The 15,367-nt window shown below is 47.3% G+C and overlaps 1 protein-coding gene across 1 annotated transcript in view; it reads left to right on the forward strand.

The window, feature by feature from the left end:
• The window catches only part of LOC114047262 (protein crumbs homolog 2-like), a 33,843-nt gene extending 22,416 nt beyond the window's left edge, over positions 1 to 11,427 (forward strand). Inside the window, 5 exon segments of the mRNA XM_027868043.1 lie at positions 686 to 851; positions 2,934 to 3,807; positions 4,639 to 4,755; positions 6,541 to 6,667; positions 8,937 to 11,427. Of these exon segments, the coding sequence (XP_027723844.1) occupies positions 686 to 851; positions 2,934 to 3,807; positions 4,639 to 4,755; positions 6,541 to 6,667; positions 8,937 to 9,164 (1,512 nt within the window). The 3' untranslated portion in view covers positions 9,165 to 11,427.
• Positions 11,428 to 15,367: the final 3,940 nt, after the last annotated feature.

Below are 15,367 nucleotides of genomic sequence, written 5' to 3' on the forward strand. Positions count from 1 at the left end.
TATAGGAGGGGCGAAGAAGTGGGAAGAATGCTGGCTTTGGAGTAGGGAGACCTGAGCTTGCTTCTTGGCCCTATTATTAGATGTTTGACCTTGGGCAAGTCACAACTTTATTGAGCCTCAGTTTATTCATCTATTAAATGGAGATATATTTCATTACCTACCTCAAAGCGTTGCTTGTGGAGAGTGTTTTGGGAATGTTTTAAGGACAATAGAATCGAGGGCTGCTATTTATTGTGTTGTTTAACCTTTACTGGGCAGGAATTTACCTCAACAACTTCTCTGACAAGATCCAAGTTTGTCTAAAGTTAATGTCCAGTTCTAGCATCCAGTTTGTAGACAGGCTATTCCTTTGCTCCCAGAGACCTCTGGGAGACGGGGAGCCCCTGGTCCTCAGTATAGGTGGCTGTGCTCCTCATTGACCCAGCCCTAAGCTTCCTGTCCAGGGCCTAAGGAGGAAAAGGGGTTGTGACTGAGGGCCTTCCCTCTGCTCATCGGTACCTCCGAGACCTAGGAACAAATGGATTAGCTGTAGGACAGACCATTGGCACCACCCCTCCCTTCTCTGGGCCTCTGTTTTCTTCTCTGTACAATGGGGCTAAAAACCCTAGCATTCCTTCCCGGGAAGGGGTTAGTGTGAGGGAGGTGTGCGTACCTTTGGGCTCTGCAGGAATGGTTTATTTTGCAGCTTCAACCCTGTCACAACAGAGGGACATGCACTGTGACCTGGAATGACTTCATCTGCAGCTGCCCCCACAACTTTACCGGGCCCACGTGTGCTAAGCGCTTATGGTGTCAGGACCAGCCTTGTCCAGCTGCTACCATCTGTGCTGAGGTTCCTGATGGTTACGTCTGTGAGTAGAGACAACTATTTGGCTCATCCTTTCACCTCTAGCAATATCTGAAGCTCTACACTCCATTCGGTTCATTCGTATTCAATCATTTTATTCAACGCATTTAAAACTCCCACTATGTGCAGAGCTCTGTCTTCAACACTGCGGGGGTGGGGAGAGAGACAAAGGATAATGCAGTTTCTAGCCTTATGGAGTTTAAAGTGTAATCAGGGGATACAACATAAGCACAGAATAAAATATTTAATATTATATCATCTAAGCATTTATTAAGTACCTACTATGTCTCAGGCTGTGCTAAACCTTAGGAATTCAAAGACAAAAAAACAAAAAAGTCTCTGCCCTCAAGGAGTTTACATTCTATTGGGTGAGCCAATATGTACCTCCACAAGACTGAGATAACATGTATTCAAGGTGTTTTGAAAACCTTAAAGCACTATAAAAATGCTAGATATGATAATAATAATAATAATAATAATTTTTGTTATTATTATTGTAAATACAAACTAGATACAAGGTGATTTGGGGGGAGGCAATAATAGCTGAAAGGGCAGCTAGGCGGTGCAGTGGATACAGCACCAGGCCTGGAGTCAGGAAGGCTCCTCTTTCTGAGTTTAAATCTGGCCTCAGACACTTACTAGCTGTGTGACCCTGGGCAAGTCACTCAACCCTGTTTGCCTCAGTTTGCTCACCTTTAAAAATGAGCTGAAGAAGGAAATGGCAAACCACTGCAGTATTTTTGCCAAGAAAACCCCTAATGGGGTCACAGAGAGTCAGACACCACTGAAAATGACTGAACAACAAAAATAGTAGCTGAGGGGATTAGAAAAAGCTCCTGGAAGGTGCCTCTGAGCTGAGTCTTGAAGGAAGGAAGGGATGCTAACAGAAGGAGATGAGACAGCATTGCATTGCAGGAATGTAGTGTCATGGATAAATACAGCAAGAGGCCTGTGGGGCTGGCCCACAGAGTGTGGAAAGGAGTCATGTCTAAGAAGGCTGGGAAGGCAGGCTGTGGCCGTGTCGTGAGGTCTTTAAAAGCCAAACAGGGGAGTTTCTAGTTGATCCTGTAGCGACAGGACATGTGATAAAGGCAGCAGAGAGGTGCAAAGGGCTGTGGGATATCTGAGGAGTAAGGTCAACCTTTAGGGGGATAAGAACGGCTTCATAGAAGTAGTGTTAAGATTGAATTTTAAAGCATGGTTAGGAATTCAAGAGGCAAAGAGGAGGAGAGGGGCGCCCTTCTAGTTATAGGGAACAGCATAAGCAAAGGCATGGAATATAAGAACACAATGCGTATTTGACGGTGAGGGGAGTCAGTCAGTTAGGAAAAATTTATTAACCACCTACTATGTACCAGGCACTGTGCTAAGTGCTGGAGATACAGAGAAAGGCAAAAGACAGTTCCTGTTTGACTAGAGTGCAAAAGAGTCTAGAAAAGAATAATATGAATTAACCCTAGAAAAACAGAGTGGTAATGGATTATAGAGGGCCTCAAATGCCAGGTCAAGGAGTTTGGGATACTCACCTTTCTTTGGCATGGACAGCTTGGACTCTGTGTCCCCTAGGGGTGGCCCCAAGGATCATACCCTCTAGGAATGTCCTGGGCCCTGGACCCTCTTCTCCCCAGGAACAGCCTGTGCCCTGTATCTTCAAAGGGATCTCATACTGATTGGGGAGATTCTGGGGCCATGCATACCCCTGGGAATAGTTTGGGTACCAAAATTCCAAGGATGATCTTGACCTCACAATTTCTAAGGCACCCTAAGCCAGGCTTGCTCACAGCCCCAAGAGACTGCCTGGGCCCTGTGCCCCCTCTTTTTTGGCCTAGCCTGATGTGTTAAATATAACTCAAGGGCATCCTTAGACCTCACATCCAGTAGGCTGTGGATTTCCCAGGTCTCCCTTTCCCAACTAAGGGATTGTCTGGGCCCCATACACTTTCAGGATGACTCATTCTCCACCCCCTAACCCTGGGTTGCCCCAGCCAGACACAACCTTTGGCGCTCCAGGAAGAAATAGGTAGTAGACCCTAGCTCTGGCCCCCAGGCTCACCCTTGCTCACAGAGCTCTGTGCCTGTCCCCTAGGTTTGGCCAATGCTACATTCCAAGATCAGCCACCTGCCGTGTTCACCAGCTACAATATGTCGGCCAAACGGGAGTTTGCAGCTCTCTCCTTGGCTTTCCGTACCCGGGATCCTGAGGCCATCCTGTTGCAAGCAGCTGGGGAGGGGGCCTCTCTGTGGGTGGCCATCCACAATGGCTCCTTAGCCACGTCCATCCAGAGTGGGAACAGCATTGAGGGGGCCACTTTGAGAGGCGTGGTGCCCGTTTCCGACGGGGCATGGCACCTGGTCACCCTGACCATGGAGGAGCCAGCAGCTTCTATCTCTCGCTGGTTGCTGCAGCTTGATGGGGTCAGGAACATGACCCTTTGGGGCCAGGCAGGGAGCCTGGACTTCCTCCACGACCACGTGCAGGTTGTTTTGGCAGAAAACTTCACTGGCTGCCTAGGCCGTGTGACCATTGGTGGCCTTGACCTGCCCTTTGTCCACCTCGCTGGGCCTCTGCCCCAGCCGGAGCAGTTCCTTCTGGACGGTGGAGATGACATCAAGCTGGGCTGTTGTGGTAGCCCCGTGTGTTCGGTGGAACCCTGCCTCCATGGGGGCACTTGCCAGGACCTCTTCAATGCCTTTAGCTGTGCCTGCAGGGCCGGCTGGGATGGCCCTCGGTGCGAGGTGGATGTGGATGAGTGTGGCTCTGCTCCTTGTGTCCATGGCCATTGTAGGAACCTGCCGGGCAGCTACCAGTGCCACTGCACCCCAGGCTACACGGGGAAGGACTGTGAGAGCAATGTGGATGACTGCTTCCAGCACGCATGCCTGCATGGGGCCACCTGTGTGGACGGGGTCCTGAGCTACTCCTGTCTGTGCCCTCCTGAGTTCAGTGGTCCCCTCTGCCAGTAAGTACCTGGGCTGGGAGGCTCAGGATGTGGTGCCTGGAGTCTAGAGAGCTCAGCCACAGTCCTGCTTCTGGTCTTCCTGTTTCCTAGATGTGTGGCCTTGGGCAGGAGCCTTCAATCTCTTTGCTTAGTTTCCTCCTCTGTAAAGTAAAGGGGTTGCACTAGCTGATATCCAAGGCCCCTTCTAACTTTGATATTCTGTGCTCTTTGCTCTAACATTCTGTGTTCTAGGGCCCCTTACAACTGGGACCTTCTCTCCTCTTTGTTCTAATGTCTCTTCCAGTTGTAACACCCTGTCTTCTGTCTTCTAACATTGTGTGTTCTAGGGTTCCTTACAACTATGACATTCTATCTTTTCTCGCATTCTGTGTTCTAAGGTCCCTTCCAGTTGTAACATCTCATCTTCTCTCTTCTATCATTGTATGTTCTAAGGTTCCTTACAACTATGACATTCTATCTTTTCTAACATTCTACATTCTAGGGTCCCTTCCAGCTCTAACATCCTGTGTTCTCTCTTCTAACATTCCATGTTCTAGCATCCCTTTAAGTTTGAACATCCTGCCTTCTCTCTTCTACTACGTCCTAGGATCCCTTACCACTATGACATTCTATTTTTTCTCTAACATTCTGTGTTCTAGGATTTCTTCCAGCTCTAACATCCTCACTTCTGTATTCTAACATTCCATGTTCCAAGGGCTCTTCCCACTCCAACAACCTGTTCTAGGTACTACAGTCCCTTCCAATTGACATTCTATCTTCTCTAGTCTAACATTTTATGTTCTAAAATCCCTTCTAAGACTTCTGTTCTTTGATGTTATGCTTATTTCCTAGGTGGTCCTTCCCACCAGATGAGTGTGGCCACAATTTCACTTGCCTGAATGGAGGTCACTGTTCTGATGGGCCCTGGGGAGCCAACTGTACCTGCCCGATGGGCTACACAGGCCTGAGGTAGGAGAAGGAAGGGGAAGGCTGGGAGCCAGTGCTGCTGGGATCTGATGATGAAGTGAGGGAAAACATGTTTCAGTGTCCCAAGGCAGGAAGAGAGGAATCTGAGCTGAGGGAGAAAGGGAACCTGTTCTGTGTGGTCCCTGGCCTCTGAGGCGCTCACAAACAAAGCTTGCCTTACCCAGTCAAGGCAGGTTGTTGCCTAGGAAGCATAACTGGAGGGATCATAAGATCAGATGATTATGGGATTTAGAGCTGAAGGGACCGTAGAGGTCATTTGGCCTAGCGCTGTGGCCTGGAGAGGGGACAGGCCAGTTACCAAGGCAGTAAGTGACAGAGCCTGGCTTTGAAGCCAGCTTCTCTGACTCTAAACCCAGTAATTTCCCCACTAGGCCTGCCCACTCTGAAGCATCTCCCCAGGTGGCCTGTCCTAGTGTGTGAAACGCTGCCATCGGCTCCTCTTTCCTTTGGGCTAAGGAAGCCCCTGCAGGTTGTCACCGAGCCCTTTCCAGGCTTTGCAGGGAATGAGTGTCAAAAGATTAGCCTCAGTCATCTAGCAGGGTCCTGAGACAATGGCAGAAACCGGGGATGGCAAAAGCTGTTTGTTTGGTTTTTTGTCAAAGGGATAAAGGAGGTTGGTTGTGTCAGTGGGGCTGTCAATTAATATATTCATATGCAGTGAAGAAAAAAAAATGAGGAATGCATTCTGAAATGAAGATATGAATATTAGATTTTCATGTCCACAAATGAGTGCTCCAGCACATCTAGGCAGATGGGAGAGTTTCATCAAACAGTGGTAGAAATTGACTGGTCAAAGCCCGATCTAAAAGGTGCTGCCGAAAAAGCCAAGAGGCCTGGGTTCTAGTCCTGTGGGACCTCAGCCAGGTCATTTCATTTCTCTGGGCTTCTGCTTCCTCATCTGTAAAAGAGAGGGTTTGAATCTCTCTCTCTCTCTCTCTCTTTTTTTTTTTTTTTTTAGTGAGGCCATCAGGGTTAAGTGACTTGCCCAGGATCACACAGCTAGTAAATGTCAAGTGTTTGGACTGAGGCCGGATTTGAACTTAGGTCCAGGAGGATCTGGTGCTCTATCCACTGCGCCACCTAGCTTCCCTGAGAGGGTTTGATTCTTGACCTCTAAAGTACCCTTCAGCTCTAAGTCTATGATCTTATGATGTCTTCTTCCTAGTCTGAGACTTGCCACTCACTTGGTATGTGACCTTGGGCAGGTCATTTCTCATCATTTCCCTTATCTGTCAAATGAGTAACTTGGGCTAGATAATCTCTAAAGTCCCTTCAAATTTTAAGTATGAAATTCAATCCTTATGGCTTTGGTATTCCCTTTCCAAAGCCAGTTGGAGGGTCATGGATAACACTCACCCTTGCAAGGGTCATGGGGTTGAGATGCTGACTGTTCCCTCTCCCTTGGTAAAGGGTCCTTTTAGGAACACAAGATTAAATAGTCTTAGAGTAAGAAATGACCTTAGGATCCAAAATGTAAGAGTTGGAAGGGACTTTAGACTATTAGAACATGGAATGTTAGCACAGGAAGAGACCTCCAAGGACATCTAGGCCAGCACTTATTGGAAATATAACTCCTTTATATAACATCCTTGACAACCATTCATCCAAAGTCTACTTGAACATTTTCAGGGTTTGGGAGTTCACTTTCCCCCAAAGTCCACGTAGGACACCTTTGATAGCTGGGGTGGTCTTCTGGGAGGTAGAAAGGCAGCAGGGCATTGGGGTTGGAGAGTACTGTGTTAGCCCTTGCTTTCTTCCTTATTCCAGGTGTCAAATTCAAGGCCCTGAGTGTGAACCCAACCCTTGCCAGAATGGTGGCACCTGCCAAGCAGCCGGGAGTGAGGTTGAATGTATCTGCAGTAGTAGTTTTGGGGGCCGCCGTTGTGATGTGGCTGTGAGTTGGGGGCCCTGGGCTGTAAGCCTTGAGGGAGTGAGAGGGGTGGCTGAGGAGATTTGGCATAAGTTTGATGAGAGTTGTGGGAATAGGAGTGAGAAAGGAGATGCATATAGAGAAGTTAGTATGTTGACTTGGCAGCAATCTGGTTTTTCATGGGATGTTCACTGTGGAGGGAGGGGAGAGAGCTAGCCCACAGTCCCACCCGCTGGCACTACAACCTTGGGAAGGGCTGAGACTTTGAACCCAAGCAAAGGGAAGGAGATTACTCAGGGTCATGGCAGGGGGGCAGATGAGATGGGCGAGGGCATGAGTCTGAATCTGGGGGAGGGAGAAGGCAGAGGAATAACAGGAAAATGCCCTGGGCATCTAGAGAGGGGGTTTCCTCTCCTAGGTCTTCAAATAACTTGTGGTTATAAAGATGGACCACAGAATCATGGAGCTAGGAGGGATATCTGGGGGCATGCCAGCCTCCTCTCAAGCAGGAATGCCCTCTATCACTCTTCACAAGTGGTCATCTAGACTCAATGTGAAGACCTCCAGGGATGGGGAGCTCCCTATCTCCCAAGGCTGCTTATTTCACTTTGAGACAGCATCAAGTGTTCAAAAATGGTTCCTTACCTTGAACTAGCATCTGGTTTTTGGTAACTTCTCCCCTCCCCCATTGTTTCTAGTTCTGCCTTCAGACGCCAAGCAGAGCAAGTTAATCCCTTTGTCCCCTGACAGCCCTCCATCCTCTTTGTCCCCCAAAGTATTTTGTTCAGGTTAAATGGCTAAACTTCCCCAGTTCCTTCAATGAAATGTCCCTGAGTGGGACAACCTTCAAGGTTGCCTCCTCTGAGTAGATCCCAGCTTGTCACTGTTATTTCTAGAATGTGTCACTCAGAATTGGACACATCATTCTAAATGGGGGTCTGATCCTGGCCAAGGACATGCAAACCTTCCCCCCACCCCCTTTTTTTGGTGGGGAAGGTTAGAATCCTTTCCTTCCAAGAGGCACCTTTCAAAAAGCCTGCCTGTGTCCTCCTTCCTGGTTATAAGGCCCTGGCCTAAGAATCATGTTCACAACTCCATTCTTTTTCCCAAAATTCCCTCCAGCTCTAACATTCAATGACTTCTGGGGACTCTTGGAGATAGGCTAATAGGGCCTGATAGGCCCTTAGCCTAATTTGTACTTCTCTGCTTCTTGCTTTCTTCTGGTGGGATTTAGGGAGGCAGAGGCAGAGGAAATAAATGTACATCTAAACAAACCAGACTGGCCATTGCCTTCTGACTTGCTTTGAAGGGGTATAATTGTGAACCATGCCCACCTGCCCTAGTATAAGATGGAGAAGGCATGTGAAAAGGGCCTGGAGGGTCTTAGTAGACTTCAGATTCAAAATGGGTCTGGCAGCTGAAAAAGTTAATGGGACTTTAGGCCGTATAGACGGAGACACAGTGTCTTGCTTGAGGCCGGTGATAGTCCCAACATTCTTGTCAGATCTCTGTTTCAAGAACCAGTTTGGTTGTGGGCCCCACATTTTGGGAAGGATGTTGTCAAACTGGAGCCTGTTTATAGAGAGACAACCCAGATAGGGAGGGGCTGAGATAACTGTACTATCCAAGGACTGGTCAAAGCAAGTAGGGGGACTGGTTAACCAGAAGACTCTCAGGGGATTTCATTACTGTCTGCATATTTCAAGTTCTATCATGGAGTTCTACTTAGCTTCAGAGGTGGAAAAAAAAAAAACTAGGAGGTTAAGGAAAAGGTAGATTTTTGATTATTTCCTAATAATTAACAAGTCAGGGTGCCTTGTAAGGTCATGGAGTTCCCCTCACTAGCAGTCTTCAATCAGAGGCTGGATGACTGGTAAGGCAGGGGTTGGATTAAATTACAATTCTGGGTCTTGGTTTCTTCATCTCTAAAATGAGAGGGCTAGGGGCAGCTAAGTGGCGCAGTGGATAGAGCACCGGCCATGAAGTCAGGAGGACCTGAGTTCAAATCCAACCTCAGACCAAACACTTGACACTTACTAGCTGTGTGACCCTGGGCAAGTCACTTAATCCCAATTGCCTTAAAAAAAAATGAGAGGGCTGGACTCTGATTATCTCAAAGGTCTCTTCCCTTCTCCAAACCCCATGATCTTATGCTCCCTGAGGTCCCTTCCAATCATAAAAGCCTATGATTCTGTGACTCCCAAGGCCCAAGGAAACTGGACAATGTACGGCCAACTCTTCCTTGCCTTTGGTGCCTTCATGTCTCTTTTCTTCCTGTTAATGTCTTTTGCAGAAGGGGCCTCCGGTCATGCTGTTCCCATTCCCATTGATTGAAGTTGTTGTACCAGTGGCCTGCGGCTGCCTTCTGCTGCTCCTGATTGGCCTCCTCTCAGGGGTCCTTGCAGCCCGGAAAAGGCGTCAGTCGGAGGGGACCTATAGCCCCAGCCAACAGGAGGTGGCAGGAGCCCGGCTAGAAATGGACAGTGTCCTCAAGGTGCCACCTGAGGAGCGGTTGATATGATGCCTCATCCTCTACCCCCACCACACACACACAGTCACATCCTAGGCCGTGGATGGGACTGTGGCCCATCGAGGCTTAGATGATGAGCTGGCCCAGGGCAGGGAGCTTGGGGTCTATCCGACTCAGTGAGGACACATGGGGCCCACTAAATCAAACTGTAAAGGGGCAGGAGAACCCTAATCCTTTGGGAAGGAGCTATGTCACAAGAACACCTTTTTTCTTCCTCCCCTGGTGCCCATTGGAGCTTGGGACTTCTGGTTCAATGCTCAGGGAAAACTGAGCCCAATCCCATTAGCCTTGGGCAGGCAGTGCCTGGATTTAGGAAGTAGAAGGTCACAGATTGTATTACAGCAAACAGCCCTGAATTTGGAGTCAGACTTTTGGCCTGGGTTTGAATCTGAGCTCTGCTACTCATTCCCTGTGTGACATTTCCCTTCTCTTGGCCTCAGTTTTCCCTTTTGTAAATTGAGAGGGTTGGATTAGGTTATTTCTAAGGGACCTTCCAACTTTATCCAATGAACTGACTTAGGTCATTTGGGTATCTTCTCCCTTGATGATAAGAACAGGGCAGGAAAGCTTTCCATGGTAACTCTTCCTCAAACCTGACCCCTAACAGCACTGTACAGATGACTCGGGACGGGGTAGAGATAGGCAACGATGACCCAATGGGGCTCTGGACCAGGTAGAAATTGTCTGTCCAGGGCCCTCCCCACGGCCTGCCTGAGACTTCCCGATGGCCACTGGCAGAGTATGCTAGGATGTGGCCAATTCTTCAGCCCCATTTCCTCCTGCTCAGCCTCAGGAAGAGTTTTAAGCTTCTGGATGCTTCCATGGACTCTCCGCGGGAATTCTGCACCGTGTCTCCCGTGCTTGGACTTCTGCCTCTTTCCCCTAACACCTGTGGCAGGGTCCCAGATGGGACCAAGGGCAGGAAGAACATATGAAGAATGCTTGTTGAGGACAGCATCTCCCCCTTATCTTGGTCACCACCTTCGGGTCATCCTTAGGAAACGGGGAGGAACTCAGGGAACCAAACCCGAATGACAGGAATAATGCAAGGAAGATAGAAACCACCTCCCCTTGCCCCTTCCTTCTTTCTTGTACCCATGCAACCCATGCATTCCTGCTTAAGGAATTGTGCTTCAGCTGGGCTGAGGCTGTGTGTGTGTGTGTGTGTGTGTGTGTGTGTGTGTGTGTGAGACAGAGAGAGAGACTGAGGCTGTGTGGGGGCAGATGTCTATGAGTACAAATGTAGTTATATCATACATGCCTTTATGTGCATACAGGCATGTGTTCACATCACACACATATATGCAAGTGTGTGTGCGAGGCACATTTGTGCATGTACATATCTACGTGTATGTATATTTGGTTGTGGGACAGGCCAAATCAGGTGAGGAGAGGAAGGGAAGGCTGTATGTCACAAGTCTTTGGGTTTCCTTGAGTTACTTGGGGGCTTGGCTGGAGTTGAGCAGGGAACAGATCCATAGGATGCATGATTTCTCATTCCCAGTCTGTGGAGCATCTGGGAAATCAAGATGAAGAAATCTAATCAAGCCTGTGAGCAGCTCCCCTCTTCCCAGGAATTTCAGTGGCACTTCCCTCCCAGTATACAGGACAAGTCACACACACTGGAACTAAAGACGTGAATTGTACTACTGAACTGTCTAACACTGGAGCCTGGAGCCCAGAAGTGCCTTTTAAAGACTTTAACATGGCTGTTTGACTTCCTTGCTTTTGGTTGTAATGTGTTATTTTTAGGTGCTTAGTGGTGATGGTGATTTTCATCTTGTATGTTGTCCTCTCTTACAACTATAATGGTGGTTTCTCCTGAGGTTAATAGAAAGCAGTTCAGCAACCAACAGACCAGTGGAGGTACCACATTATCTGGTGTCTCTGCAACCATTTGCTTGGGTGTAATGGCTAGTAAGCCTCTATGTGGCAAGTGAAGACTATGAGTCATTACTCTCCGCTGGGCAACCAGAAAAAGCCAGCAGAAACTCCTAGGCTAAAATGCTCTATTCTTTTGAATAATTTTACCTGCTGCTGACTACAGGTTCCTATCCTCCTTGGCATTAGAAAATTTCTTGTAGCTCTTGTTAAATCCCTGCTTGTCGATTTGCATACTCAAAATTCCTTTTTGGGCACTCTTCCCACAGGAACTATGTGGTAGCTAGGGAAACAAAGCTATCCTTAGCTTTCAAAGTGCGCTCTGATTGTCATACAAGTAAATCAAGGGGCAAGAATAAATAAGTTAGGTAAAATTGGCAATGCTATTCCTTTCCCTTTGTTCTACCTATCTGCCAGCAAAAACAAAAAACAAAACTCTTGCAAAGCATTCTGACAAGCACAAAAGTACTCTTCTCCATACACTTGAAAAAGCACTGGCCTGGACATTCCAGGTTCACATGCTGGCTTTATGAGTAAGGCACACATGACTTAGGGCAGCTAGGTGGCACAGTGGATAGACGGATGAGCCTAGAGCCAGGAAGACCTGACTTCAAATCCAGCTTTAGACACTTGCTAGCTATGTGACCCTGAGCAAGTCCTTTAACCCTGTTTGCCTCAGTTTCCTCATCTATAAAGTGAGTAGGAGAAGGAAATGGCAAGCCACTCCAGTAATTTTACCAAAAAAAAACCTCAAATTGGGTCATGAAGAGGCGGACATGACTAAAATGATGAACAACAGCAACACGTGACTTACTGCTTGCAAGGCACTAAAGATGCAAAGCCTCTGTCTTCAAGGAACTTATATTCTATTGGAGGATACAATATACAAACAGAAAAGTATTTAAATAACAAATTGAGGAGGGAGAGGGAATTAGACTTCCTGTAAGAGGCAGCATATGATCTGAGCCTTGGAGGGAAGCTAGGGATCCTAAGAGTTGGGGAGCGGGGATGAGGGAGTTTGTATCCCAGGCCTGGATTGAGAGGTAGAATACCAAGTTTAGGGAACAGCCAGAGGGCAAGACGGGCTGAAATGAGGAGCAAATAAGGAAAGTAACATGCTAGAGGCAGATTGTGGAGGGCTTACATGTCAAACTGAGAAATGTGTGTTCTACTGTAGAGGCAAAGGAAAGTCTTTGAAGATTCCTAAGCAGAGGGAAATGACACAGTCAGACTTCTGCTTTAGGAAGTTTATTTTAATAGCTGTGGAGAAGATGGTTACAACTGACCATGATGGATTGTCGTCTCTTTCCCTTGTACCTCTCAAGTATATTTGCCCCAGGGGACAGAATTCCTAGTTATGGCCCAGTTCAAATTTCTGCCTGGGAACAAAAGGGGGGGGGGGGAGTGGACTACACGGCATCCTACAGCACCCTCCAGCTTGACACTGGAGAAAGAGTCCTCAACAGAACATCAGGAGGCTTGGGTCCTTGTCCCCTTTTTTCTACTATTTAGCAGGTGGGAGATTTTGGACGAGTCACTTTTCTCTGGGACTCACTGGTAAAATGTTGGGGGTTTGGACTAGGTGTTAAGTTAAAGTGAACAATATAACCTCTGAGGTCCCTTCTATGGGTGACATTATATTTCCTAATATTTGAAGCAATGGTGGAGTGGAAAGAATTGATTTTCTATTTAGGAAACCTGGACTGGAGCTCTGGCATTCTGGCTTTGACACTTACCAATTTGTGGGACTCTGGGCAGGTGACTTCATTTCTTTCTTCCACTGTAAAATGGATGTTGTAGGCCAGGTCCTATCTAGCTCATGGGATTGTTCTGAGAAAGGTGCTATGGACACCATATAGCACTCAGGAAATGAAGGCCATTCCTACTCCTTCCCACTGTGACTCCATGTTAATTCTGACATTCAGTGTTCAGCCCAGGAAGGAAAACTGTGTAATACAGTGAAAAAAACCTGATCTAGAGGCCGCATCTCAACCTCCTGGGGCTTGCCTTTCACCTGGGCCCAACTCTTGTTGAGACAAGATTTCAAAGGCTTAGAGGAAGGAAGCCTAACCATGAAGGACAAACTACAGGCAGGGCTAGATTTTGATGAGTAGCCTTATAATGGAATCTGCCCATGTGGAGACACAGCATGGGAGGCCACTTAGACTTCACATGCTTTTCCTTGGGAAGGTTGGGCCACCCCTCCCTCAGGACTGGCCTGAGTGGACTCTGTGTCCGAGGCTGTTCACCCTCTAAGAGCCTCCTTGGACTATGTAGGATACTCGCCTCTCACAGAACACCCCCTACAGCACCCACCGGCATGACACTGGGGGAAGGGTCCTCAACAGGGCATCAGGAGGCTTGGGTCCTAGTCCCATTTTTTCCACTACTTAGCAGGTGAGCGACTTTGGATAAGTCACTTTTCTCTGGGCCTCACTGGTAAAATGTAGAGGTTGGAGCCTTATACCGCCAACATCTTATGCTCTGAAGTCCCTTCTAGAATGAAGTCTGTATTCTAGACATAGCTAGGTAGTAAAGTGGCTAGAGTGCTGGACTATGAGTCAGGAAGACTTGAGTTTAAATTATGACTCAGACAGTTTCTAGCTGTCTTACTCTGGGCAAGCTACTTAACTTCTCTTTACCTCAGTTTCCTCTTTTTTTTTTTTTGGTGAGGTAATTGGGGTTAAGGACTTGCCCAGAGTCACACAGCTAGTAAGTGTCATGTGTCTGAGGCCGGATTTGAACTCAGGTTCTCCTGACTCCAGGGCTGGTGCTCTATCCACTGCGCTACCTAGCTGCCCCTTTCCTCATCTTTAAAATTGGGGGGGGGGGATCTACCTCCCAGGGTGGTTGAGGTTAAAATGAGATACTATGTAAATGCTAACTATTATGATTTTAAGATCCCTTGTAGTCAAAAGTGGATGAAAATCCTTAAATCATGAATCTGCCAGGCCCTGCTCAGATCTCTCCCTTCATCTTCACATCATCTACACTGGTAGGAGTAATCATTGACTACTTAGCTAACTCCGTGGTCCCCATTTTCCTGCACCTCAAAGGCCCCAGTAGCTATGAAGTTTTACTACTGGTGATCCTTTCACTGGGCAATGTAATACAGTGAAAAGAATCCTTGAGGCAGGAAATCTGGAATCAAATTCCAGCTCAGAGCTTAGTAACTGGCCATCCTTGAAGAAATTTCTTTCTTTGTTTGAGCCTCAATTTTCTCATCTGTAAAATGGAAATAACACTTGCATTCCCTGCCTCCCAGAGTTGTCAGGTGAAGTGTTTCATAGACTCTGAGGCATTATGGGAATCTGAGCTCCCATTCTACCATAAGCACTGACTTTTCTCAGTTCTTTGGAACACTGCCAGTTGCAACCCCTGGGAGGGAGACGGGGTAGTCCCTCCTTCTACTTTAGTACCAGTGAGTTTATCAGAGTTTACCCTCCTCTTCTGTTCTCTGAAATTCCTGAGGATAGGATTAAAGGGTGAATTTTATAGGAAAGTTCAATGAAAGAAAGAACTTGGGTCTAGAGACTGATTTGTTCATTGGACCTGGTGCCTCCCAGCAGTCAGTTTAAATTCTCAATTTGGGACTAGGATTGGATCCATGACAAGAGACTATCCAAGATTACTTGCTGTGTGATTTTGGGCTAATTACAACTTCTCTGGGTCTCCTTTGTCTTATCTATAAAAATGGGGATAACACCAAGCATTACATTTGTCTTCTTTCTTCCCATACTTTGTAGTTGGGGCCCCAGCACCTGAACGGCTGCTGGGCAGGTAGTTGAATTTTTTTTTTACTGCTTCTTCCTTATTTTGTTTTGGTTTCAGCATGTGCCTTTGATCCAGACATCTGTTCAAAATATCCAGATACCAGAGAATATTGTTTGTGCTGTAGCCTTCAGGGACTTTCATCGGTCCCCTGAAAGGCCATATTAACATATATTTCCAGACTTCCTATTGAGCTAATTTCCCACCCCACCCCTCAGCCTCAAGGGGATTAACGTTAAAGAAGTTGATTCTCTGATGCTGTTCCTTAAGATACTGGCTAATCTTTCAGGGAGGCGGTGTGGGGTAGAAGGTGAGTGCAGTACATCTCTTCCAGTCCTCCAACAGCTAGGAGTCTCAGACTAAACCTAGCCAGATTCTGCTGGGAGTAGCAGAGGGGATTAACTAGATGTATCCAAAGACTGGGCTTACATTGTGTGCTCTTAGATAAGTCACTTTTTTGGGCTTCAGTTTCCTCATCTATTATGGTTGTTGTTTGTCCTTAGTTCTCGAAGAGGACCATGACATCAGGAAGATGATGCCAT

The sequence above is a fragment of the Vombatus ursinus genome, unplaced genomic scaffold (assembly GCF_900497805.2).
Source record: "Vombatus ursinus unplaced genomic scaffold, bare-nosed wombat genome assembly UNPS02014786.1, whole genome shotgun sequence".
NCBI lineage: Eukaryota > Metazoa > Chordata > Mammalia > Diprotodontia > Vombatidae > Vombatus > Vombatus ursinus.